This window comes from Gobio gobio (assembly GCF_949357685.1).
Source record: "Gobio gobio genome assembly, chromosome: 17".
Lineage (NCBI taxonomy): Eukaryota > Metazoa > Chordata > Actinopteri > Cypriniformes > Gobionidae > Gobio > Gobio gobio.
Genome location: NC_137110.1, coordinates 46600006 through 46624570, shown reverse-complemented (window position 1 = coordinate 46624570; position 24565 = coordinate 46600006). Strand labels below are relative to the sequence as shown.

At 36.2% G+C, this 24565-nt stretch overlaps 1 protein-coding gene across 2 annotated transcripts in view; it reads left to right on the top strand.

Annotated features, from left to right (window-relative positions):
- Positions 1-24565, top strand: part of quob (quattro b) — a 70411-nt gene that overhangs the window by 36470 nt on the left and 9376 nt on the right. For both annotated transcript variants that reach the window (XM_079841139.1, XM_079841138.1), the window contains exons 6-17: positions 1728-1821; positions 2119-2205; positions 4096-4212; positions 4797-4892; positions 5945-6093; positions 6670-6808; positions 10846-10968; positions 11281-11475; positions 13634-14703; positions 16230-16479; positions 17922-18011; positions 19705-19941. In XM_079841139.1, the coding sequence (XP_079697265.1) occupies positions 1728-1821; positions 2119-2205; positions 4096-4212; positions 4797-4892; positions 5945-6093; positions 6670-6808; positions 10846-10968; positions 11281-11475; positions 13634-14703; positions 16230-16479; positions 17922-18011; positions 19705-19941 (2647 nt within the window). The remainder of the gene's footprint in view (positions 1-1727; positions 1822-2118; positions 2206-4095; positions 4213-4796; positions 4893-5944; positions 6094-6669; positions 6809-10845; positions 10969-11280; positions 11476-13633; positions 14704-16229; positions 16480-17921; positions 18012-19704; positions 19942-24565) is intronic.

The following is a 24565-nucleotide window of genomic DNA, read 5'->3' as shown; positions in this document are numbered from 1 at the left end:
ATATTTAATGGTTTTCATTCTAGTGCCAAACTATTGGAACGAACGGAATGAGCTCATCAGGGTAAAAGAAACCGGCGCTACTTTCATGTCTTTAGTATTAAACCGCGCTCTCATTTAATACAAAGTTACAAACCAATCTGTGTTTATTTATTATTTGGTGGTGAGTAGCCGAGTAGCCTAATAAGCGGGGCAAATACAGTCAGCAGTCATTATCTCAAAAATATACCCCGCCAGGGTAATCAGGAAAATGATTCCTTTACTTTATGTACGCTATATCATTTTGAGTACTATTTAGGGTATTTTTCCTCACATTCAATCATTCTGAAAATGCTTAAAAACCTACATGTTTTTTTTAAAAACACTTTTGTGGTTATAGCTCAATATTACTTCAATAATAGATTTTTGATTTGTATATTTTTACGTATGAAAACGGAAATGGTGGTGCGTTGTTCTCAAGGGGGTAATCCAGCCCCCGGAAAGGGGGCAGCCATTGCTAACCAAGCCATCACCTGTTGTTAGCATCCCATTGACTCCCATTCATTTTGGCCTCACTTTGACAGCGAATATCTTTACATCTGAGGCGTTTAAAGACTCCATTTGTCCATTGTTTATTTCTAAACAAACACGACAATGTATAAAATGCTCCATTACCTTGTATCTTACACTATCGCCCCGTAGAAGCCGTTTTTGTAAAAAGTAGGCTAACGATTGCGTCATAACCATGCGACACGCTGTACCGTATAGACCTGAGAAGCTCGTAGGCAATCTTTTACTGTCTATGAGGTAGTCAGGGGGACGTGGAGGCATAAACGCCGATAGAGATGTCGCAAATCCTGCTTCATTCATCAAAAGTTGCTCCTGCTCACTCTCTCTGTCTCTACAAGATTCGGTGATTCAGATTTTATGTTGCACAACTACAAGAAGACTTGCCACTGTCAGACAGGTTGCTCACGTCACATCTACGTGGTCAAGCTCAGTCTGAGGCTGCGCAGTACACTCAGCCATCAGGAAGTGAGTGCTTCTAACTGACTTCAATTTTCCCCGTCGAAGCCTATGGGGTCGCTCTGTCCATTTCTTTTACTGTCTGGTTGTTCTGATGACGCAAGAGTTGCAACCATGGCAGCCGAGAAGGCCATTATTTATTTTAGTCCTTACTTTTTCAATACCTTGTATTTTCTTTCTCATTTTTATGTAAAGCACTTAATAATTACCATTGTGTATGAAATTGGGTATATAAATACAATTGCCTGGCAATGAAGCTAAAAATAAAAACAACTACCTATATCATCATATTGATATGCTATGTTTTACTATAAAACTCTTACAACAAACAGGTCTTCTAATATCTTCGATTATTGTGTATACCGAACTGCAGCGGACACAATTGTAAACAACTTTACTTGTGTGAGCTGTCTCTTTAATACTGTGTGGTTGCTGCTGATTGGACTGACATTTTTGACACACCCACCAAACAACAGAAAATCTCAAACCCCGTTGCACACCGTTTCCAAGAAACATTTCGTTCAACCCGGAAACCGTAGCAAAACGTTGCGCACCGGTTTGAGCTTGAATGTGCCCCTGGTGTTTGTTTGCTCTACAATGTCTGAATATTTTTCTTAAACTGTTCCTGTTTATATGTGTATATATATTGAGTGTGTCCTATTGAGTGTAATCCCAGAATCACGTATGATGTAAAATAAGGTGTATGTTTTTTTTTTCCTTCCCAGGACGGAGGTCAGAGAGCTGGGACTTACTGTAGTGATTGACAGCAGGAAGTGCCCTTTGCCCTCTGTGTTCTACAAATCACTGCTCATGGTTCAGGTGAGGATGTGCCCAGAAAACAAATCAAATCCATGTCCCCACAAAGATGGCAATATCCGAAATCCTTGTGGGGACATTTTTGGTCCCCAAGAGGAAGACAGTCTATAAATCATACTCAGTGATGTTTTTTGAAAATGTAAAAATGCAGAAAGTTTTGTGTGATTGGTAGGTTTAGGGGTAGGGTTAGTGTAAGGGGAGAAAATATATAGTTTATACAGTATAAAAATCATTATTTCTATGGAAAGTCAGCATAAAACATGAAAACACAATGTGTGTGTGTGTGTGTGTGTGATACAGGAGCAGGCCCTTCATGCAGTGCACACTATCTTGATGCTTGTTGATAAGGACGCAAATCCTCGCCCAGAAAAACATCCTGGTCTACAGGTAATTAACACCCCCAAACACACTCGCTCTACCCAGCAATTACACCTTCATGGAAACCAGCAACCCTTTCATTAACACCTGGAATGTCTGCTCTCACTGAGTTCAGAATGCCATGCCTGATGTCTGCAGGAACTAAGGTCTTTTTGTTTTTTGAAAGAAACAAATACTGTTTATAATCAGTCCCTCCAGAAAAATGCGATTATGCAATCGCATGATTTAATGCATAATCAGCCAAAGTCCGCATATTTATATTTTATATTTATTCAAATATGCTGCACTTTCGCTGCATAAATTGCCTATTTCCGCGTGCAAAATATGCGGGGGTTAGCATGATTTCATAATCCCTGCATTTTCGTTGCAAAAAAGTCATATACAGTATATTAGCAGAAAGTTGAAAAATGTTTGTTTACTTCACACAAGAGCCGCCATTTCCCCCTATTGCCATGGGAACGTTTTGAAGTGACGTAATTACCCGACGTGAACGTCATCGAAAAGCTGCAAACCCCGTGGTAAAACCATAGATATCGGTGAAACCATGATGAAGCATGCAAATTCCCATTTGCCAACAAAAATAACTGCAAAAGACCGTGCAAAGCAGTTTCCCGGTGTGTTGACCAATTTCGAAACACAGCATCATGAAGCTTCGAAGCGTTATGAATCAGTGAGTCGATTCAGCGGTTTGGATCGCCAAAGTCATGTATTTCAGCAGTTTGACACGCAATCCGAATCATGAATCTACTCGCTGATTCATAACGCTTTGAAGCTTCATGATGCCGTGTTTTGAAATCGGTCATCACTATATAAGTCTTTATTTAGTTTTTTTTTTGCGCACAAAAACTATTCTCGTCACTTTATAAAGTTATTGTAGAACCACTGTAGTGAGATGGACTTTGTAATGACGTCTTTAGTACCTTTTATGGGTCTTGAGAGTGTAAAGTTCATTGTGCCGATGGAGGCCTTTCAGAGCCATTGGATTTCAAGATATGTTCCGAAGATGAACGGAGGTCTTACGGGTGTCCAACGACATGAGGGGAAGTCATTAATGACAGAATTTTCATTTTTGGGTGAACTAACCCTTTAAGAGATTGCACTTTGTGCATTGGAAGCACTCAAATGTCTGTTTTGTATAGCTACCTCTGTAAAACAGGAAGTTATTTATTCATTTTTTCAGAAGTTGTAGCATATTCCTTTTGTAAAGCTACAGAACTTGTTTGACTCAATGTTTTGTAAATTTGAGCCATGTGTTTATTAAGGTCTTCAATAAAACAAGATGAGAACTTAAATATTCCCAGCACTTTCTGTGATGTAGTGCTTGTTTTCTCTTTTTCATCAAACCGCAGTTTTTGCAAGTTCCCGCAATTTCATTGCATAAAATTGCATAAATATCCCGCATTTTCCATCGCATTTTTTAAGAAAACGTGCCGCATAAACAAAAAAAAGCCGCATTTTTCTGGAAGGACTGATTTATCAAGGATGCATTGAAATTAAAAGTGACAGTAAAGATATTTATATAAAAAAAGTTTTAAATGTTGATAATAATCAGAAATATTATCTGAGCAGCAAATCAGCATATTAGAATGATTTCTGAAGGATCATGTGACACTGAAGACTGGAGTAATGATGCTGAAAATTCAGCTTTGATCACAGGAATAAATTACATTTTACTTTACATTCACATAGAAATCAGCTATTTAAAATTGCAATAATATTTCACATTTTGTACTGTATTTTTGATTAGATAAATGCAGCCTCTGTGAGCAGAAGACTTTTCAAAACATGAACAAAATTGTACCGACCCCAAACTTTTGAACAGTATTGTGTAATATCAGTGCTTGTCTCACACACACTTCTACAGTACGGTATGTTAAAATGCATGATCCTTTCTTTTAGATAGATGTTGTGACAACACTAAAAGCTCTTCATAAGACAGTTGATGGACAGCAGTTGACCTCTGACCTTGGGGGAACCTTCCCTTACAGTCATGAAGACTGGCTGCAGTTTCACCAGGTAAGAGAAGAGCGGTCACAAAAACACCCGTCTGATGGATTTCAATGAATGTAGGTCCAAGCAGGGATGATATTTCTGGTCTATCTGCTCTTCTATCTAAATGTTGATGCACAGGCGAATTTCCTGACCCATAGTTCCCTGTCCTCTCTCTTCCTACTATCATTAGAAATAAATAATAACAGCCTGTTTACAGTTAATGGTGTTGTCATACCACTTACTCACTCACTGTCCACACATTTTTGTTTGGTTTCTGTAGTGCTATTGCTGTAATCAACCTCTCAAACCATCAGTGCACCGCTGTTAAAACACTTTTAAACAGATGCAAGTCAACTTGCACAATCAGTTCTAAACCACACATTTCTGACAAAAACAGAGAGACCCCGAAGGCACTTTAACTTACATATGTAACTTTTCCTGATCTTATGAGAATTGATTATAAACTAAATTTCAGCTTGATGACTTGCAGTGGAGTCTGTCTGCTGGCCACATGCTATAGATTCGTTCTGTTGTTTGAATATCTGAATAATCAGCAGACACAGTATGACGATTATCTAACATGCGTGTTTTGCATATGTGTCTTTCAGAAGCTTTCCCTGTTTCAACTCGACCTTCAAGCAGCGTCTTCATTACTACAAACTGCAATCAGGAGACTTGATGTTAAAAAAACAGACACTGCAAAGGTAAACTGGATTCTTCATGTTAATTTCGGAAAACTTTCCATGAATACAGTACACTTTTGTTTCCCATTATATTAAAGGTACCAATATTTCCATTTTGACCGATATGACAAGGCAGGAATTATTTTCATGTTATGGCAGGCAACTGATAAATGGCTGATATTAAAATTCTACACAATTTTGTATAAATAAAATAAAAATAAAACACTACACACAAACATTGTAGTTGCTACAAATGAATGTAAGAATCAAAACTTAATAATGTACAGTATAAAATATGAAAATACGTTCTGAAATTTGATAAAGATTACATTTAACATTATTAGTGTACAAAATAACTTTTAAGTGAACGTTAGGTGACGGAAAAGGTGATCTAAATCTAAAAGGAGAAATAAGCATGCAAAATTAAATATCTAAAATGACCCACACCAATAAATTAAACAAAAAAATATATGAAATCAACCAATTATATTATATTATATTGTACAAAGTTATATTGTACATCCCTGATTAAAGGTACAATAACATGTTTATTATGTAACAGAAAATAAACATGAACATAAATGTGCATTTAAATTTGCTCTCAATTCAGATACCGAATAATTTCCCCCATTATAATAAAAAATAGTAATAAAAAATATTGTTTTTAATTATTTTGTACTTTTTTAAATTAATTGGTATATATATATATATATATATATATATATATATATATATATATATATATATATATATATATATATATATATATATATACACATTAAATGTTGATGTTTATTTAATGTTTATTAAAATTTTAATCGCAAACCCTCATTTAAGATGAATGCAAAATAAAAAGCGTTATGTAACATGAATGTAGGCTGTATACTTAAAATTTGCTCTCAATACAGATCCTGCATGATTTCCCCCATTATAATAAACTTTTATATATGCGTGTGTGTGTGTGTTTATTTGCAAAAACCTTATTCATAAAAAATGCAAAAAACAACATCTGATTTATTTAATTTGACCTCCATTGGAATGCTGCTCCTTGAATAACCAAATCAATTGTTCAGGATGTACAGTCCTGCATTCAGGAGCAAAAGAGTTCCATGAAGATGGTGCTTGAGGACACACGATTGGTCGCCCTCCAAAGAGAGGGCGGGTCTATTCTCGCCAGGATGAGGAAGGAGGAGTCTCGATTTGCTCAGTCTGAAGACTTCAGGTATTTCCCTCATATGCTTAAGTCTCAGCAGGAAGTTGGACCAAGTTAGTCGTCTTGATCATGATTTGAGCTCAGCTGTGCCTATAATATTTAGACAGCTGTTCGGTCCAAGTCAATCCAATTTCCAACAGCAAGAGCCTTTATAGACACAGTGGACTCCATTGGAGAAACACTATATGATGTGAAACATGAACTTAAAGGGATAGTTCACCCAAAAACTGTCATTATTTACTCACCTTCAAGTTGTTCCAAACCTGAATGAATTTCTGAACGCAAAAGAAGATATTTTGAAAAATGCCTGTAACCAAAGAGTTGATGAACCCCATTGTATTTTTTCCATACTATGTAAGTCAATAGGGTTCATCAACAGTTTGGTCATTCATATTCTTCAAAATATCTTCTTTTGTGTTCAGCAGAAGAAAGTGTGGAGTGTGTAGGTTTTCACCACCCTGTAGTACTCAATATTTACCATAAATTAATTAAAAACCATAAAACGTGTTATATTTACAGTATCTGGGTGTTTTTTGCAGGCGCTGAGAACACACAACACTTATATGTGTCCTTTCTCTCCTGCAGGGACTCCCTGGAGTCTGTGACGTGTCTGTATAACCAGGTGGAAGAGGCCGTCCACACGCTAGTGATGAAATCCAACCAGTCGCTGAGACATCTCGAACATGTTCTCCTGTTGAGAGAAACAGAAGACTCACTCAGAACAGTATGCATAACAACCCATCACTGAATGAGTGTTTATTACATATAATGAGCACAGCCCACAGAAAGCACTTCAGCTCTGAAAATAACACAAGACAAACATTGTGAAGTGAAACGTGTCTGCTGCAGAGAATAAATCAGCCAGTGTTACAGCAGATGGGCAGACAGTCTCAACCTTCATAGTGAAACATAACATCACTGGGCTAAATAAAGTGATCGTAATTCCTCCGCTGTTAGAAGAGAGCGCTTTGAGAAAAGGCTGAAAAGACCAGCGAATTTTGGTGCAACTGTCATGGTTACAGTAAGGCATATATAAAGGAAACAGGGCAAGGCAATAAATGTTCAAATGCACAGTTCAATTAAATGATATTATATTCAACCATGTAAATCTGGGAAAGATGGCAATTGTGGCATAATATATAAGGATAGCAGAAAGGGATGCGATTCAGTTAATTAAGTATTAAGTAGTATCCATTAATTATTGTTTACCTGTCGTAAACTCTACCCATAGGAATTATGTCTGTTACACTTAAATAGAAGCTTATCTAGAAACCTGTCAGCGAAGTAAAAAAAAAGAAAAAAAAAAAAAGAAAAATGCAAGCTTCACATTTATGCTTAAACTCTCAAAGTGCCATTCACTTCCATTTTAAGTAACCATGATTTTGTGTTTTATTGATAACACTTTACAATGAGTAAACATCAGTTAACAGTGTTGGGGGTAACGCATTACAAGTAACTTGAGTTGCGTAATCAGATTACTTTTTCAAGTAACTAGTAATGTAACGCATTACTTTTCAAGTTACTTTTTCACATTTATTTGACTGACAGCTCTCCTGTCCCCATATTGAGAAAAATCGAGAGTAAGTGCACAGGCTTTGTGTGTAAACATGATGGTTTAGTTCTAGACTAAATGTGAGCATTTATTCATCTCATTTGCACAATAAAGATTCGGTACACCTCAAAATGAATAAAATCAGTCAAATAAAAAATCTGAGTATATGCAAAGTAATTAAATGTTAAATAAAACTAATATTTTTATGCATTTAATATACCTTTATTGACCAATGTCTTGCTGCTGACCTTATATGATTCGGTTAAACCATGAGCAAAACTTACTAAATGTTTTTATTGGTAAAACTTTTTTCTCCTGCGTCCTATTCTTCCATTATCCAGAATGTCAGCACAGCAGAGCTGCGCCCTCTACTGTTCATGTATGAATTAGCATTTTTACCTCAGCCTGAGGCTTATTATTTAAATTTAGGTATGAAGAGGTCTTCACATTTGCACAAAAATGCAAACTTTTTTGTTTAAAAAAACCCTAAACACTAAAAAAACAAGCCCAGCCCAGGTGAAAAAAGTAACGCAAAAGTAATGTAACACATTACTTTTCTTAAAAAGTAACTAAGTAACTCAATTAGTAACTTTTTAAGGGATTAACGCAATATTGTAATGCATTACTTTTCAAAGTAACTTTCTTAGTTAACATTTTGTACTTATTGTAGAAAAATGTACTTGCATATAATATAATATTACTAAATAATATTACTAAAAGGCCACTTAAGTGTACTTAAAGAGAGTACACTTACATAGGTTTCTTAACACACTTAAGTGCACTTTTTAAAAATGCACTTTGTAATAATGTCTAATTAAGTTTTACTTAAACATACATTTTAAATTATGTTGTAGTGATTTCAAGAAGTACATGTATAAAGTTTTAACTTTTTCAAATTTTCAACTGAAGTCTGTTGTCAAAAATTACATTTGGTAATAGTGTATATATACACTGTGTATATTATTAAATAGGCTAATGTGTGCATTAATGCACTTGAAATTTAATTTTCAATACATTTGCTTATACAGTATAATCCAATAAAACTTGGTTAAAAGTTGGTTGTTTTGCTACAGAAAACCTTTTGAGCTATTCAATATGCAACATGAACTAGTAATAAGCAATATATTTTTACAACATTTATTAACCTAATGTTAGCTAATACAAATTTTTATGTTAGTTCACATGCAGTGCATTAACTAATGTTAACAGATACAACTTTTGATTTAAAAAATATACTGAGATTAACGTTAACTAAGATTAATACCCAGCTAACAAAAATATAACCATTAAGTTATTAAAACATTATTTATGAATGTTCTCTGAATGTTTTTTTTAACTAAAAATGTTCATACTTTTTTCACTCCTTTTATTTTACTAATGTTTAGAGAACATGATCAAAAGGGTCCTATTATGGCCATTTTTACAAGATGTAAAATAAGTCGCTGATGTCCCCAGAGTGCATATGTGAAGTTTTAGCTAAAAAACCCCACAGATGGCTGAAACTGTTCAGCCATTTAGAATACTGTTGTAAGATGCTTTCAGAGCCAGAGATTATCTGCTGCATGAAGATAGAACAGGTATAGTTTAGTTTAATTACGGTTATAACTTATGTTGTCATCTTGCTTTTATCACATGCTATTGAACTTGTGTTAGTACTGTATTTCAATAAATGTGAAAAGACGGGTGCAACAGCTTGAGCTCACTGTAGTCCCTACCAGCTGTTTGTTGTAGTCCTTAAAAAGTGATTTCTGTAAAAGAAAGTATCTCCCTTTGCAATGAACTTTTAGTGTTGAACTTTGCTTAGTTAAAGTTGAAAAAGTGAAATCATAATCAAGGACCCCTTTAAAGACCAGATAATTGTGAACATGCGTTTACAATTTAAGTTACTGGACGAATGTTGTTCATCACAACTTTAAAGGATTAGTTCACTTTTAAATAAACTTTTGCTGATAATTTACTCACCCCCATGTCATCCAAGATGTCAATGTCTTTCTTTCTGCAAAAAGAAATTAAGGTTTTGGATGAAAACAGTCCAGGGTTGTTCTCCATATAATGGACTTTAATGGGCTTCAAACGGTTCAAGGTCCAAATGACAGTTTCAGTACTGCTTCAAAGGGCTTTAAATGATACCAGACGATGAATAAGGGTCTTATCTAGCAAAACGATCAGTTTCTGCGAGAAACCGAGCAGTATTTATGCTATTATTTTACCTCTTATCAGACGAACGTGATCATCTCTGAGCTCCGCCATAACTTCTGCTAAGTGAGGTCAAAATACCAGCATGGTCATAGGTGTATACGTAGATGCCTCATTAGCACCTGCACGGATTAGTAGAATGAGGAATCTACGATCAATATATCTATGACCACGCTCGTATTTTGACCTCACTTAGCGGAAGTTATGGCTGAGCTCATAGATGATCACGTTCGTCTGATAAGAGGTAAAATAATAGCATAAATACTGCTCGGTTTCTCGCAGAAACTGATCGTTTCGCTAGATAAGACCCTTATTCATCGTCTGGTATCGTTTAAAGCCCTTTGAAGCTGCACTGAAACTCTTTGGACCTTGAACCGTTTGGAGCCCATTGAAGTCCATTATATGGAGAAAAATCCTGGAATGTTTTCATCAAAAATCTTAATTTCTTTTCTGCAGAAAGAAAGACATGGACATCTTGGATGACATGGGGGTGAGTAAATTATCAGCAAAAGTTTATTTAAAAGTGAACTAATCCTTTAAGAGAACCTTGCAAGAACGTTCTGAGAACATTCACTGTTAGCTGAGTAAATGCTGTAGCAGTATTGTATATTTCATTTTAACTAATGTGGTTAACTAATGTTAACAAGTGAAACCTTTTTGAAAAGTCTTACTGTTTTATGTAAACTAAGGGATGAGTGTAAATAGTTTTCTATTTTCCTCAAATAGTGCGTTTATATGCACATCCTAAAAACGGTTAAGCTTAATAAGCCGACAACACATGTAGTTATGTAAATGCGGTAACCCATTTTCTTTAGTTGTCAGTAAACAACTTAAGAATAAACCGGTCGACACATTTATAGTTTCTTGTTTCTTACCCTGATTTTGCACAACATGTAAACCTGCTTATTGTAGCAAAGATGCTGAGCTAAAGCAGAGATCTGGTATAGTTGAAGTGTCTTCTGCGCATAAATACCATAAATTCAACTCTTGAATCTTGTATATGTTGTTCACAGATTCAAACATGGTGTGATGCAGAGAAACAGTCATGGCAGAAGGACAAAGACGACACAGAGAAAAGCCTGCTGAAAATAGAGCAGAGACTCCAAGACATTCAATCTGTTCTTATACAAGCAAAGGTAACGAAATCTGAAGACATTCACTTAAATTCACTGTACAGACTACAAAAGTAGATGGGCGGTCCAGAATATAAATCTTAAAATGCCTGAATGTTATCAGATTTGGTTTGTGTGATTTATGTGGACTGTTGAGTTAAAATTAATCAAAAGTAATAAAAAAATACCAGACTTTTTCTGATAATGAAAATGGTTCAGGAATGTGCGGCCTTAAATAATGATAAGAGCTAAAGGTTTATGAGATTTCAGACATCTTTGAGATTCTGCATTATGTGTACGGGGAAAGAACATGTTTTTTTGTGTGTGTTTTTCTAGGAAAAAAAAGAAAAAGGGATGTTATCGATAAAGGAAGTGGAGAGAAAAAGCAAAGGAATGCATTATAATGAAACTGACGTATTTTTTTGTAACACCACCACTTTCAAAACCAACATGACTGGGTTTCTCTTGAAAGCTGAGGACCGTAAATCTGAGCTGGAGGCGTCTTTGGATCTGTATCGTTTCTGTGAAGAGGTTGGTCAACATACATCAGCAATAATTAACATGGACATTTTTCTTCTGCAATGTAACATGAGCAATTCGACCACTTGGTTCCCAGGGTCATGGAAAATGGTATTTTTAAACAGTGAACTTCTCCAGAAACTAAACAAATCTATAATAGACATTTCTAATTTTGCAGAGCAGTAAAATATTTAATTGGCATATTTCTCTTGGGAAAAATAAAACTTGCTTGCAAACCAAAGATATATTTGATTTGTGAGTGAATCGTTCTTTTGAGTCAATTCTTTTCAGTGAATCGGTCAAATTATTTAATAGTGCTTCTGTCTGAATAAAAAATAATTATCACAAACAACTGGACATATACAGGAAATGTCTTTGCATTCCATCGGTTAAAGATTGTGAGAGCACCAATAATAACTGAGCAGCAAATCATCATAGAATGATTTCTGAAGGATCATGTGAGACTGAAGACTGGAGTAATGATGCTGAAAATTAATGATGCATTAACTAATGTTAACTAATACAACCTTATTGTAAAGTGTTACCGTATTATTGCATATTTATAAAAGACAGATACGCTGAACCGAGTCTTTCCGAATAAAAACGAGCGGCTGGAGGCGTATCGTGTGGGCGGAGCTAAAGAGTCACATTCATGTTGTTTACTTGAGGTGCACTTACGCGCCGATAGCTAACCAACCACAGACATTTGAAGCGGTTTTACTCACCGCCCACGGTTCCAACACATGACCGTGAACCTTTATCGTTGGGACCGCTCCATCTTTCAATATTAGATGATCTGCAAATCCGGAGTTGAACTGGGCCTTGTTTATAAAACGATCATCGCCGAAATGCAGGGAACAAACAAAAACACTAGCCCGTAAAAACAAACTCCATCCACTGTCCCCTTGACGCTGGGTTCTTTGGGAAGCTGAACAGGGTTGCCTTGCCCTGACAACCAAAAACACACTTCTTTGGTGACATTTTTGGTTTCGTGAAGTCCTGTGACCTGTGCAGTGCAGCCGATGACTTCCCTAAAGCTGAGCAAAGCGCGTTGATGGGCGTGTTTTTGCTCTCTCGCTCTGGTCGACGTGTGCGCGCGCGCCCTTCCGGGAGAAGTGCCCATACAAGGAAATTCCACCCTTGTTGACGTCACATAGGCCCATATTCAAAAAAAAAAACTTTCTGAGACTAATGAGAAACTGGAAGGAGTATTTTTGGCACAGAAATAATTCCAACTTATTTTTTGAAACTTTGGCCATGTTTAGCATGGGAATCCAATTTTCACTCAGAATGCATGAAATAGCTAGCCTGACGTCGTCATACTCAATTCTAGTCAGAATATGAGTCTGATACTGCTCCATTGGGCTGTGATTATGGGGCGTGTTTCAACCGAACCAGGAAAGACCTCAATTGGATAGACCTACAACCAATCAGAGCAATGGAGCGACGCATAACGTTAGTTGCCAAGTCCGCGGGTTGAAGCGACCTCAATTATGTGATATACAGACCCAGGAATGCGAATTTTAGCAGGCAGCCCTATATTTTACCCCCCAAATGCCTTTTTTTCCGGGTTATGTTGTAAAAACTGTCTAAAAAAACCCTGTCTATCACGCACGCTGGAGTAAGTAGCCTAACGTTAGAAGAAAAAGATGAGAGTAAACGATCTTTGCCGGTGTTGTAAAAAAAGAATTTAAGGATACACAGAGTACTTACCAACACGATCATCATTTCTGAGAGAAATAGTAAAGGTGAATGCATATACGAACAAGGATTAGGATTAATCCGTTTAGGATTAGAACAAATTCAACCCAAGCGCCTTTGATGATGTGGAGGATTACGTTACTGTTGATCATCTGTCCATCATCGTCTAAAGCCCGCCCTGACAATTTCATTGGTCCGAACAGCTCCTGTTTGGGCATAATTACTTCTCTACGGATCAAGTCCAGACCAAACTGCCCAAGTTAAAATGTGGGCGGGGCTAAGTTCGGCTGGCATCCAGGCTATGAAATAGCATTTTACCCCCCTTTAAAAAATCCTAATTATTACAAAATATATGTATATAATGTACCCATATTGTGTGATATATATGCCAATACTTTCCATAATGCCCACCTCTTCTATTGCATAACTATTTCATAGTCTTGAAATGACTTTTATCTTTGTTTTCCAGGCCTCATCTCTTGTTAAGGAGTGTATGGAGTATTTAGATCACATAAAGAACACAAACTCTCCCATATGTGCCTGCTTGAGTACATTGAAGGCTTTTGAGGAGCGTTTCAAAGACTTCTCCCCCCAACACTTTCAGGACAAGAGTAGCGCGCTGCTGGAGAGGCTCCCGGATGGGATATGGATGTGGAATGCGGTCTGGGCTCAATGCCGAGACATCAGACAGAGGCTTACGGAGATACTGCAGGCCTCTTATAGAAATCAAAAGCCTCTGGGAATGCCACAAAAGGAAAGTGATGAGGCCCACTTGAAAGGTCCGACCCAGAGCATAATTAGCACTAGCTTTGGAGGAAATGAAGGCGACCCCCAAACAAACCCTGTTGGCGGCCATTTGAAGACCCGAAATAGTCATGATAACGAGACAGTGACGCATTTCGAGCCTGTGAGGAGAGGCACATCATCGGTGGGGCAAAATTGTGATCTGATAATGACTGAAAACACGCACAAAGAATCTGCACCAATTGAACTGCAAGGTCAGCTCAAAGAGGAAGAAAGAAGTCTCAATTTCCACCAAAGTGAGGGCGAAGTTTCCACATTGCACAATGACCTGATGACAGTATTAAGGAAGTGTCCTCGGATATACTCTCACAGCGACAGTGATCTCAGAAAGCCAGGCCAGGTCAACAAGTATGACCACTTGCCACATTATAAAGCCCTGTTTCGCTCACATAGCGAAGGCTCTTGCTTACGATCCTCTAGTTATGTTTCTATGAGCAAAACCAATGCTGGAATCAAACACAAAGTCCATGTGCACAAGCAGACATCTGCAGCTTCCCGTCAAGAGAGTTTGTCGGTCGTTGACTCAGACAGAGCATCATGGGACGAACAGAGCTCTAGACTGTCTCACCACGACAGCTTCTGTTCGAGCGCTTCTGGACTGAGCCAAAGCGACATAAATGAGAAGTTCAGCAGTGACACCAAATCTGACAACATTTCACCAGCAACATACTCCGATAATCCAGTCCGAACGCAGGACGAGTCTGTCCGTATACTGGATAACAGCAGTACTGTACTGTGAGTCCAATGAAATTAATACCAACATTCTTTTCATTCATTTGTTAATGATCTGGTCTTTTGGTTTGCATCCATCAAGTTCTATAATTAAAGAGAAAATAATCAAATGAGATGAAGCACTTTAATTTGCAAAGTGTTTATTTCACTAATTATCTAAAAATATTGTTTCCATTATTAACTCAAAGTAAAATAATCATTACCACATGTTTATTAATAAACTTTTAATATTATTCAAATCAAATATTTTAATATTATATTATGCAAACACATAGTACCCATTATACATTTTATTTTATAGTTTTAATATTATTCAAATATAATTGTTCTGATATTATAGCAAAATAATATTTAATAAAAAAGTGTTGTTATTATTATCTGAAAATATGGATTCCATGATAAAGTAAAAATAAAATAATCAGTACCACATGATTATTTTACACAGTTTAAATATTATTAACTGCTCTGATATTATAGTAAAATAATATTTAATAAAAAAGTTTTTATATTTTTTAATGCAAACATATAGTTCCCATTATAAATTAAAATTAAAAGAATCATTATCACATGATTATTTTATATTTTTTAAATAATATTAAAATATAACTGTTCTGATATTATAGTAAAATATTTAATAAAAAAAGTTGTATTATTATCTGAAAATATTGATTCCATTATAAATTAAAAATAAGATAATCCTTACCACATGATTATTTAATGTAGTTTAAATTGAATTAAAATAAAATAGATTCAATATTATAAGAAAATAATATTTAATAAAATAGTTTTAATATTGTATTATCCAAAAATATGGATTTCATAATAAATTAAAAATAAAATAATCATTACCACATTATTATTTATTGTAGTTTAAATATTATTAGAACATATTTTTAACATTATAAGAAAATAATATTTAATCAAATAATTGTAATATTATGTTATCCACAAATATGGTTTCCATTATAATTTAAAAATAAAAGAATCATTACCACATTATTTAATATAGTTTTAACATGATTAAAAAAATTTTTTTTATATTATAATAAAACAATATTTAATCAAATAGTTAATATTATTTTATTCAAAAAAATAGTTTCTATTAAAAAAAAAGACACACGGGTCCAGATAATTGTTTAATATATTTTTTATATTATTAAAATAATATAGTTTTAATATAATAAATAAACAATATTTAATCAAATGAACTAAATTAACAATAAAATAACTAGATATATGTGATGTATACCATATTTATAGGAAACCATATTTTAGTATATTTAACATGCATCTGGGCAAATGTGATGATTCCTGACTAGAGTTCTTCATTTTAACTCATATATTAGGTCATCAGTGTCTAAAACATTTCTTAAATTGAATTATACAAAATGTGTCCTGGCAGTAAATGTTGTAAGATCATTGAAATATTTTCCATAGATCTGTTTGTCTGCTTTGAAAATGATGTCAGTGTTGTAGAAGAGAACAGAGATCATGTCAGACAGCGGCAGTGTTTGTTGGTATCCTGACAGTAAACTCCAGCGCATCATGGAGGAGCTGCTTCAAACGGAGAGAGAGTACGTGCGAGCGTTGGGGTACGTCGTGGAGCACTACATCCCGCAGCTGGAGCGTCCCGACGTGCCTCAGGACCTGCGGGGACAGAGAGGAAGCATCTTTGGAAACCTGGAGAAGCTGCGAGACTTCCACCAGCATCACTTTCTTCAGGAACTGGAGCTGTGTCTGCAGGAACCCTTCAGTGTCGGACGCTGCTTCTTAAAACACGTGAGCATCGAAAAGAGTTCTGCAGCCTGAGACCAGAGTTTTCCCTTTAAAGGTTGTTTATGTACTGCTGCTTCAAAGAACCTATAGCAATACAGCTATAATGAAACAACCATACAACTAAAAAAAACATGACCAGGTCACATTTCACCCCAAAAATATAAGAAAATAAATAAATGATTTATTATATTTCTTCTAAAATCTTGCATAAAGGGAATTAATCTGAAATATTTGTTCTTTTTAGGATATCATATTTTAGGATCATTAATATTTGTTTGCATTTTTTCATGACATTCTCATTACCATAATGCAAAAAAAAAAAAAAAGCTGATATATTATTTAAATGGCAAGGTATTCATACATCATTATATAAGTTGTCTTTAAAGGGTTAGTTCACCCAAAAATGAAAATTCTGTCATTAATGACTTACCCTCACGTCGTTCGACACCCGTAAGACCTCCGTTCATCTTTGGAACACGAAGATATTTTAGTTGAAATCTGATGGCTCTGAAAGGCCTCCATTGGCACAATGCACTTTACACTCTCAAGACCCATAAAAGGTACTAATGACGTTGTTACAAAGTTCATCTCACTACATTGGTTCTACAATAACTTTATGAAGCGACGATAATAGTTTTTGTGCGCAAAAAAAACGTAAATAATGACTTATATAGTGATGACCGATTTCAAAACAATGCATCATGAAGCTTCGAAGCGTTATTGATCAGTGAGTCGATTGCCAAAAGTCACTTGATTCCAGCAGTTTGGCGGTTTGACACGCGATCCGAATCATGATTCGACTCACTGATTCATAACGCTTCAAAGCTTAATGATTTCGTTTCCGAATGCTAATGACCGTGAACTTGAACGAGCGTGGCACTTATGCACATGTGGGATTTATCATCAATGAGTGCTTACTCATGTGCGTAAGAACTGTATGCGCACGTTTGATAAATACAGATTTTATTGTACTTAGGCACATTCTAAATTTCATTCGTAGGACAAAATATAGAACCTTTTCTACGCACGTTGATAAATGAGGGCCCTAATAACTTTGAACAAACATTCTATTAATGTTACTGGAAGAAAGTTTGTTCATTACTTTAAGAGAACCTTGTCAGAATGTTCTAAGAACGTTCCCTGTTAGCTGGTTATCACCTACACTCTAAAAAATGCTGGGTTGAAGATAACCCAAGTTGGGTTGAAAATGGACTAACCCAGCGATTGGGTTGTTTTAACCCAGCGGTTGGGTTAAATGTTTGCTTAAAACAACCCAATTGCTGGGTTAGTCCATTTTCAACCCAACTTGGGTTATTTTTAACCCAGCATTTTTTAGAGTGTATTAAGAGAGACACGTTAATGTCTTCATACAAACAATCAGAAAGCACATACAAAAAGCCCACTGTGTGCACCAGTGATTCTAACATTTTGTCTGTCAAATTCAGAAAGAAAACTTCGGCCTGTACGCATTATACAGCAAGAACAAGCCACGCTCTGAGAGGCTGCTCATTGATCACGGGAAGGAGTTCTTTAAGGTGAGTCCTTCCTCCATTTGCTCCCTGTTTTCTTTCATATGTGACACACATTTGATATCTTAAGGCAAACACATCTGAATTTGAAAGTACACATGTTCTGCATTAAGAGACATTCCAACATGGCTATACTAAAACAAACACTTTTTTTACGCAGTGTATGAAAAAATCTCATTGAAGATCCCACTTATGTTTCCCCCAACTATTTTTTGGGGCATTTTGAGATATTGCATAATAAACGCTGGATGGAAACAACAAAGGATGCACAGAAATGTTTAAAACTCGCATACAAAACTTAAAGGCACAATATGTAAGATTTTGGGATTAAAATATCCAAAAACCACTAGAACAATGTTATATATTTTGTTGACTTGTGTACTTACAGTATCCCAAATGTTTCCAAGAATGTTTAAATCCAGAGAAATAAGCATTTTTAACCAATACACGTGTCTGTGCGTCGCCTATCAATGACATCCGGTTTTATTTTGTAGAAACCGTGGAAACACCACAGACGCTTTAATATATTATGTGTTTTATTAGACAGGTGAGCAACTGTTTGGATACATTCATCCACAGAAAACTAATGATTGTTATACAGCTCAAACAATTCGTCTAGCTTACTGCAGTGTGAACAAGTGTCTCATAGTAGCAGGCGAGCGAACGCACAGAGTATCATTACAACATAACTTTCAACACACTTAAATGTATGTAATATGATAAAACAGCGCTGTATTACCTCACATTCACATGAGCGGAAGAAGCAGAAGCGTCGTCTGAGGCATAATAAAAGCCCCTCGAAATCAAGGCGTCATCAAGCTACACCTTTGTTTTGAGTAGACGACCTCTAGCGGTGAAAATTACATATTGTGCCTTTAAACAAAATGTTTTAAAGGTACATAGACCTCTCAAAAGATCAAGGCAAATTTGATTTCTCATGTCATTACAACTTTATTACAAATACAATGGATCAATTTATGAATTTAATATTTTATGACCCTTAAAACTTTGTAAGCATGTGTATGTCTCTAAAGTACTACGTACATAAAGCACCAGTAGAAGTTCCTTCCTGTTGCAAAATAAAAGGGATCTTACAGTGAGATTATCAAAGAGTTTATTTGGTATTGCGATATTTCACACTTATGATTAAAAAAAAGGAATGCGCTGGAACAGGCCTTGTCTGGGTTATATTGGGAAATGCCCCAATTGCTAAAAAAAATCTGTCCGGTAAAGCTTTCATTTGTCAGAAATGTGATTGTTTTTGGAATGAGCAGCATTAAACATGATTAGTGCGAAATACATATCAGAAGACGTCATCTGTGTAATAAATGTGCACTTTTCCAGATGTGTACATAAGGGTTATTATAAACTAAAACCATGAAAAGCATTTGTTGTTGCTTGAAATAAAATACATGTTAACTGAATTAAAACTTTAATTTAGTTCAACTCGATGTACTAAAATGAAATAAAATAAATAAAAACTACTCAAACATATTAAAACAACAAAACAAAATGACTAAAATGGAAATATAAAAACATTCCAAAAAAAAAAAAAAACTATAACAGTGTCTCAATGATAACTGGTGTTCATAAAATGTCCTCTTTTGGACCATTATTCACGAGTTTAATAATTACATCCAGTACCTGATGAAGAAGTTCTTTGAGAGGATTAATTCCAGTGATATGATGTGTTTTGCAGCAGAAGCAGCAGCTGTTGTGTGATAAGATGGATTTGTCGTCGTATCTGCTGAAGCCCGTGCAGCGCATCAGTAAGTACAGCCTGCTGCTGCAGGAGCTGCTGCGGGAGTGTGAGTGTGAGTCCGGAGCCCATGCGGCCCGCGAGCAGCTGGAGATACAGACCGCGCTGGACATCATCCAGTTTCAGCTTCGCCACGGCAACAATCTCCTCGCCATGGACGACATTCAGGACTGTGATGTAAGTGAGACAGTCTTGTTATTCTTAAAGGGTTAGTTCACCCAAAAATGAAAATTCTTTCATTAATTACTCACCCTCATGTCGTTCGACACCTGTAAGACCTCCGTTCATATTCGGAACACAAATGAAGATATTTTTGTTGAAAGCTGATGGCTGAGAAAGGCTTCAGATAGGCCTCCATTGGCATTCAGTACATTCACACTTCCAAGATCCATAAAAGGCACTTAAAACGTCGTTACAAAGTCCATTTCACCACAGTGGCTCTACAATAATTTTACGATGCGACGACAATAGTTTTTGTGGGCCAAAAAAAAATCTTTATCCAGCTTGTTCTTGTCTTCCGTGTGTGCCTCCACGACGCATGCGCGAGAATATGACGTAGCTCCAGCGTTCGGGAATCCATGAAATGCACACTTAAGCCCTATTTTGAGAACTACGCCGAGACCTAAAGCACGATCAATGTAGAATTCAACAGCTTACACACGCGCGTCTTCCTCTGCTTGTAAACAAATCGCTTCTGGGTCACGTGTCCGAACGCCGGATCTGCGTCATATTCTCGCGCATGCGTCGTGGAGGCACACACGGAAGACAAGAACAAGTTGGATAAAGGTGTTATTTTGATTTTTTTTTGCGCACAAAAACTATTGTCGTCGCATCGTAAAATTATTGTAGAGTCACTGTGGTGAGATGGACTTTGTAACGACGTTTTAAGTGCCTTTTATGGATCTTGTGAGTGTAAATGTACTGAATGCCAATGGAGGCCTATCTGAAGCCTTTCTCAGCCATCAGCTTTCAACAAAAATATCTTCATTTGTGTTACGAATATGAACGGAGGTCTTACGGGTGTCGAACAACATGAGGGTGAGTAATTAATGACAGAATTTTCATTTTTGGGTGAACTAACCCTTTAACTAAAACTACAACTATTCAAAATTGTTTTCCTTAATTGAAATAAAGCTGAATTAGACACTACCATGCACATTTAAAAAAAAATGTTTTTGAAAGTCTCTTCTGCTCACCAAGGCTGCATTTATTTGATCATAAATACAGTAAAAACAGTAATATTGTGGAATATTATTACAATTTAAAATAGCTGTTTTCTATGTGAATATATTGTAAAATGTCATTTATTCCTGTGATGCAGAGCTGCGTTTTCAACATCAATCTTTGGATTCTTTGATGAATAGAAAGTTCTAAAAAACTGCATTCATTTGAAACACAGATATATATAATAAGTTGGAAAATAAAGGTTCCAAAGGCAGTTTTCACAGTGATGCCATAGAAGAACCATTTTTGGTTTCTGTAAGAACCTTTCAGTGAACAGTTCTTAAAAGAGCCCCTTTTCCACTATAAAGAACCTTTAGTGCAATAGAAAGATTCAGTGGATGTTGAAAGTGTTTCATGAAACCATCAATGCCCATAAAGAACCTTCATTTTTCAGAGTGTTCTGTCACTTTTGATCCATTTAATGCATCCTTGCTGAATAAAAATGTTAATTTCTTTTTTTTTTTTTTTACCCAAAAACTTACTGACCCCAAACATGTGAATGGTAGTGTAAATTTGAAAATTAGAAATGCTGCAACTAACTGAAATAATAAATAAGTTGAAGCTAATGTATCTTTTTAAATTGAAGCTAAATAGAAATATAAAAAAATTAATCAAAAGGATTGAAAGCATTAAAAATAATTTTTTAAAGCATTAAAAATGAATGCACATAACAAAATTACTACAACTTAAACTAAATGAAAGATGCTTGATATAAAAAATAAGCTCAATTATAATTGTAATAAATACTATAATATTATATAAAAAGTACTATAATGGTATATTACTTTCACTTTCCTTTAATCCTTCCCTATTCTTGCTTAATGTTAAGCAATTTTGAGCACTTTTTGTGTTTATTTGCCTCTTCACTATGAATCGCTTGCTGCTGTATTCCTTTGTAAGTCGCTGCAACGTCTGCAAAATAAATCAATGTTAATGGTGTATAATACTAAAATAACACTAATGTGAGAGAGATGAGATTACAACATCTCAGAAAGCCCCAAAATCCATTTTAACTTACAGAACTAGAATTAAAAAAGCATGTTATGACAAGCGTCACTATTGCTGTTGCACTTACTGAGGATTAGTGATTTGAACAAAAGACTGCATTAAACTTCAGAGTGTAAAATGTTGAGAAGAGGTGCTGTTTCTTTACTGATCAGACTCAAGATTTATATCTGCTTGATGATGAAATTCCACAGACTTGCAGTGAAGAAGCAACCCGAGTCATATCTAGAGACCAGAATATCACACAGACTAGAGCGTTGATTCAGTATCACTGTGGGCCGAATTCACTTTTGCTAGTTTAACAACAGAAAAATGGTTGGTACACCAGGTGCATGGTCCAAAAGGGTTCTAGCTTGTATCTTAATTAGTCATGGGTGTGTTTTGGGCGTAACGTGCATTAAACCAATCAGAGTCTCATCTCCCATTCCCTTTAAATGCCAGTAGCGCTTGCACCATGGAGGATTTGCTATTTGCATGGCGGAATTTGCGAGTGGAAAGACTGAACGCTTCTCCAGAGAGGAATCCTTTTATTTTTAATATGTAAAAATGTTTGTGTGCTGCTGCGCATTCCTGTGTGTGTAATAAGCAGAGTGTACATGCGTTGTGCACCCGCCTATAGGCGCATATTACTAATACACCCTTTAATAACACAAAAAATACTGCGCTATTGACTTTAGACCAGGTTTTTGTTGGTCAATGGCGCAGTCGTTTTCAGTTCCTCAAAATGGCAACACGCCAACAATGCGCCTGGACACACCTGGTTTTCAGACCAGCAGACCCATGGACAAACAGATGGGCGCGAGTGCATTTGCTATTTAAACAACGTGGCGCTGGATGTGAAAATGATAACTGCGTCGGGCTGAAACTAGCAATAAACACTTGCGTCGCACCTGGCGGAACATTGTGCCAGGTGTATGAAAGGGCCCTGTATTTCAATTGTCCTCTTTAGACATTCTACTAACTATAAGTAACATTGCAACTACATGTCAACTAACTCTCATTAGAGCATTAGTAAACTGTCTGCTAACACTTTATTTTGAAGCTCCCCAACAGACATTCTACTATGTCTACTTATTCCACGAACCCTAAGCAACACCTAACCCTAACCTAACAGTCTACTAATAGTCCAATGAGAGTTAAGGTCTTTGCACACTGAGTCCGAAATTCGCATGCAAAATTTTCGCACGTCAAAAAATAAATTCGACCTCACGTTATGTCAATCACGCTTGCACACTGCCTCCGAAACTTTCGTCCGTCAAAAAAAAATTTGGAACAGGTTCGATTTTCTGCGTTTTTCGCATCCGTTTTTCCCATCTACAGTGCTGATGCCCAACCTAAACTGATGGGCAATGCTGGTGAATGAATCGCCAGTGCTCAGATACCCTTATATATTATTGTATCAAAAATACTACTAATATTATTATATCACAGCTATAATTATAGCTCACCAAGTCCCTGTAAACCGCGTGTGTGTGTGTGTGTGTGTGTGTGAGGAGACATACTGCCAGTCTTTGTTCAGGATCAATTGATTCACGGAGATTGGTGGTCTTCTTTTTAATATGTGGCTCCAGTATCGCTAGCAAAGCCTCAAACTGAGCCACCAACAGTCTAAAGTAAACTTCGGATCGGTCTGGATAATCCCGCAGATCCTTGATAAGGAGGTGGAGCTCTCCTTCCTCTCTACGCGATCGCAGGAGTGGATGATGGACCCATTATTTCCTCTTTCTTTTTCTCTTTTTTAAGACGAGAGTGGACAAAAAAAAAATCATTCTCACTACTTGAAGACGGCATTTTGTATTTTTTTGCGTTTTTTTCCGTAACACATTCATTAATATGCATCGGACTCAGTGTGCAAGGTCTCTGTGCGTGACAAATTTTTCGGATCACGAATACGAAAAAACGCATGTGAAAATTTCGTACTCAGTGTGCAAAGGCCTTTAGTTGACATGTAGTTGCAAAGTTACTTATATTTAGTAGAATGTCTAAAGTGGACCGTCAAAATAAAGTGTAACCGTCGATTCTTTTGGCCAGTAACCACCCAGAACACACTAGCTATTGCATAACAATACCAAAAACCATCTCAGAAACACCATAGCAAGCACAAACACCACTCATCATATCTTTTGTTGTCATCATATGTGTTTGTCTGGCTATCACCAGACCAAGCTCAGTTTAAGATTGAACATTGGTCTGGGGAGTCTGCTATGCATTTTCTACTGCACAAGAGGCGTGATAAATAAGCATAGTTCAAATGACTCTGTATGCAATTGGATAGTCCTTCAACCAATCAGACCACAAGAGACGTGATCAACGGGCAACGACCCATCGCTTCTCTATCCGTCATCTTGTCAAACCCGCCAATAGCGCGCCAGGTGGATAAGCCAGTCTGTGATTGGTTCCCGTAAAAGTGTAACAGAAGCAGTAGAAATTAATGTACAGGTTTCCAGACTGAGTTGTAGGGCGAAATCAAATCGCCAGCAGATCATTTGTGTTACATAAGTCTACATATGTGTTGTTTTGCATAACAAGACAAATATATTTGTCTGTAAGCTAAATTTTGACTAAAATAAAG